The sequence below is a fragment of the Galeopterus variegatus genome, unplaced genomic scaffold (assembly GCF_000696425.1).
Source record: "Galeopterus variegatus unplaced genomic scaffold, G_variegatus-3.0.2 Scaffold775, whole genome shotgun sequence".
Classification (NCBI taxonomy): domain Eukaryota; kingdom Metazoa; phylum Chordata; class Mammalia; order Dermoptera; family Cynocephalidae; genus Galeopterus; species Galeopterus variegatus.
Window position 1 is genome coordinate 48,910 of NW_007726886.1, and position 3,971 is coordinate 52,880.

Sequence of the window (3,971 nt, forward strand, 5' to 3'; positions counted from 1 at the left end):
CATTCAAAGATGACTTACTGATGAATCCTATCAAACATTGAAGGAAGAAATATACAAAGCCTTCCAGTAATGAAAAAAGTTAGGGACACCTGCCAACTCATGCTATGAGGTCAGCATTATTACCCTAATACAAAAATCAAATATAAACACTACAAAAATGTGAAACTACAAATCAAGATCTTTCATAAACACAGATACAAATATTCTTAACAAAACTTCAGCAAATTGAAAACACATTAAAAAAAAAAATACATCAGTGCCAAGCAGTGTATATGCTAGGAACAAAACACTGGTTTTTTTTTGAAAATCGATCAATGTAATTCACTATGTTAACAGAAACTATACAATCATTTCAACACATGCAAAAAATACCAAGCAAATAAACAAACAAAACATTTGGCAAAATTCATTTCTGATAAAAACTCTTAACAAACTAGATAAAATGGAACTTCTTCAATCTATAAAAAGCCAATAATTAATCATACTTAATCATGAAAGACTGAATGTCTTTTCCCCTACGATAAGTTAAAAGATAAGGATGTCTGCTCTCACCACTTCTACTCAATATTGTACGAGAAGTTTTAGCCAGTGTAAGAAAGTCATGTAAGAAAAGGAAAAGAAAATGAAAAGGTTTCAAGATTGGAAATAAAGAGATATGAAGTTTTATTTATTCACATTGATATGACTATCTGTGTAGACATCTCATGGAATCTACAAAAAGGGTATAAGAGTGAGTTTAGGAAGGTTACAAGATTCAAGATGAATATACAAAAATTTAATATATCTTTATATACTAGCAAAAAATCAGAAATTGAATTTGTTCTTAAAATATCATTTAGTATCAAAAATATGAAACACTTAGAGATAAATTTGACAAAAGAAGTGCAAGACCTGTATATTTACAAGTACAAAACACTGCTGAGAAAAATTAAATATCTAAACAAATGAAGAGAGATATGTTCATGAATCAGAAGACTTAATATTAAGATGCTAAATCTTCCCAAATTGGTTTACATACTCAATATAATCCCGGTCAAAATCTGATCTTCTTTTTTTGTAGAAATTGAGAAGTTTATTCTAAGGATTAGCAGTACCTAACTTTAAGACTTACTATAAAGCTATAGTAATAAAACAGCATAGTATTGGCTTAAGAATAATTATATAAATCAATGGAATACAATAGAGCCCAGGAAGATGATCACAAATATTTGGACAACTGATTTTCCACAAAGATGACAAGGGAAAGATATTAGCAACAAGTTATGTTGGAACAACTGAATTTCCATATGCAGAAAGTGAATCTCTACCCTTACCTGACACCATACTAAAACTTAAGTCAATATGATTCATAGTTTGAAATTTAAGAACTAAAACTGTAATGTTTCTAGAAGAAAACAGAAGAGAAAATATTAGTGACTTTGGGTTAGGCAAAGATTTCTCAGATAGGACACTAAAAGTACTAAACACAGAAGAAAAGAATAATAATTGTACTGATCAAAATAAAGGAAAACAAACTTTTGTTCCTCAAAAGATACTTAAGAAAATAAAAGACAAGGCTTAGAACTGGAAGAGAGTATTTATAAAACATATACTTAATAAAGCACTTATTTCCAAAATATATAAGGAATTATTACAAATAAATAATAAAACTACTCGATTGAAAAAATTGGGTGAAATATTTGAATAGATATTTTGGCAAAAAAGATACATAGATGGCAAATACGTGCATAAAAAGATGTTCAACATCACGAGTGATTAGGGAAATGCAATTTAAAATGACAATCTACTACATATCCACTAGAATGCCTAAAATTAAAGACTGTCAACTCCAAGTATATGGAACAACTGTAACTCTCATATGTTGCTAGTGGAAAGAGAAAAACAATACAGCCACTTTGCAGATCATTTAGCATTTTCTTATACAGTTAAACATATATTTATTTACCTTATGACCCAACAATCCACTTAGGAATATACCCAAGAGAAACGAAAACATATGTTCACACGAAGACTACACTTGAATTTTTATAGCAACTTCACTCAAAATAACCAAAATGCGAAACAACCCAAATGTCCGTGGGTTGGCAAATGAATAAATAAACTGAGAAACACTCAAACAATGGAATAACACTCATCAATAAAAAGTAATTAATACTGGTACATGTAACAACATTGATTAACCTCAGAATAATTATGTGAGTTAAAATAGCCATATTAAAAAAGAGTTCATATTATATGAGTCCACTTACATAAAATTTTAGAAATGTAAATTAATTTACAGTGACAGTATTTTCCTCACTGGGGAGAAGGGAGACAGGCAAGGAGGGGTGAGTAGGAGGGATTCCAAAGGGCATGAGGAAACTTTTGCGGATGATAAACATATTCATTACTTTGACTGTAGCAACGGTTTGGCGAATTTATACATATGTCAAAATGTATCAAATTGTATACTTTAAATGTGTATAATTTGTCTCATGTCATTTATACCTCAATAAAGCTGAGTTTTGTTTAAAAGACTTGCCACAATGTATGTTTAAGAACACAGCACAAAAATTATTTAAAGATGAGCCAGACCAGTCTATTTAAAAAAAAAAAAAAGTATATTCATTATCACAGACTCAATAATCTTTAAAATATCAAGTAAGGCATTTACAAGTTAACATAATTTTTTTTTGTAACCCTCTCTTGTTTTCCATGACTATTTTATCTCTGCTGTTAACTAAGAATAAGGTGGTTCTGTTTTGAGCAATATTTCTTCCTAGGCATTCACGACTTTCACAAACTGAAGAATAACTTGATTCTATAATCAGCAGAATGACACAATAAACAAAGGTAAGCAGAAAATGCAGGAAGGCACTAAATGCCATTTCTCAGTCAAGTAAATCACTTACCACCTGCCATGTGCCTTTTTCCTAGCTACCTAATTATTCCAACACTAATTTCCAAATTTGTTTGAAAAGTTAAACTGAAATTTAATGTTCTACTTACCAGCTGTTTTTCTTGTTTCTCTAAAGCTGCTCGATCTCTGATTATAGCTCTTTGTGTACCTCGTAACTCTCGATTCTGTTCCTTTATCACATCTATGAGAATCACAAAAGAAACCTAAATTTATGGGTTGTAAAATTTTCTTCAATACTGTTTAAAATACGAAACTCAGAGACCACAATAAAAAGAAGAAACCTAGATTTACTAGATGTTAATTTTTTTCTTTCAATTTAGCATACTAAAAAAATTAGTCAAATATTAAAATTTGTATTATAAATATTGATTATAAAAGAATTGACTAACAATGAGTGTAAATACGCTACAGTCTGAGGTTTAACCAAAAGTATAAATTAAATCACCATAAAATATTCCCTTAGAGAAATGATTAGCATACAAGTACAATGTTTTATGTATATGTCACACACATACACACACACACAAACATATAACCTTTTCATCTCTTCTTACTCCAATGCTATATAAAATTTCAGGAAGGAGGGCAGGTCATGTATTTATCAAATCTTTTTCCCCCCTACAGTAAGTCATAACAGAATGAAACAGCAGACCTTACAAAGAGGCAGATCTGGATTTGAATCCCATCTTCTCCGTTACTTGATCATTATATAATCATATCTTGGAATAGTTAGTTAACACTGTAAATCTCAGGTTTCTTATTTATAAAACAGTGATTATTTTAAGGAGTAAATAGCATACAAAATGCCCTGATATACTGTAAGTGTCTATTCAATCACAGTCTTTCTAATTTATCTCAACTTATCTGGATTCTTTTAGAACTACCTTTTGAAGAATTGAACTATTACTTTAGGCCTGATGGACTGTAATTTGGGTTAGCTGTTACTAAATAGTGATTTCTTTTTTGTTTTTTTTCCTTTTTGTCTTTTTTCGTGTCCGGCAACGGATCGCAACCCTCAGTGTCACGCCCGTACCGGACCGGGACTGGCAATGGGATCGCAACCCTCGGCGTT

General features: G+C 30.6%; 1 protein-coding gene across 2 annotated transcripts in view; it reads right to left on the bottom strand.

Moving 5' to 3' along the window:
- The window catches only part of CHMP2B (charged multivesicular body protein 2B), a 29,044-nt gene that overhangs the window by 8,387 nt on the left and 16,686 nt on the right, over positions 1–3,971 (bottom strand). For both annotated transcript variants that reach the window (XM_008572367.1, XM_008572365.1), the window contains exon 2: positions 2,989–3,080. In XM_008572367.1, coding sequence (XP_008570589.1) covers positions 2,989–3,080 — 92 coding nt within the window. The remainder of the gene's footprint in view (positions 1–2,988; positions 3,081–3,971) is intronic.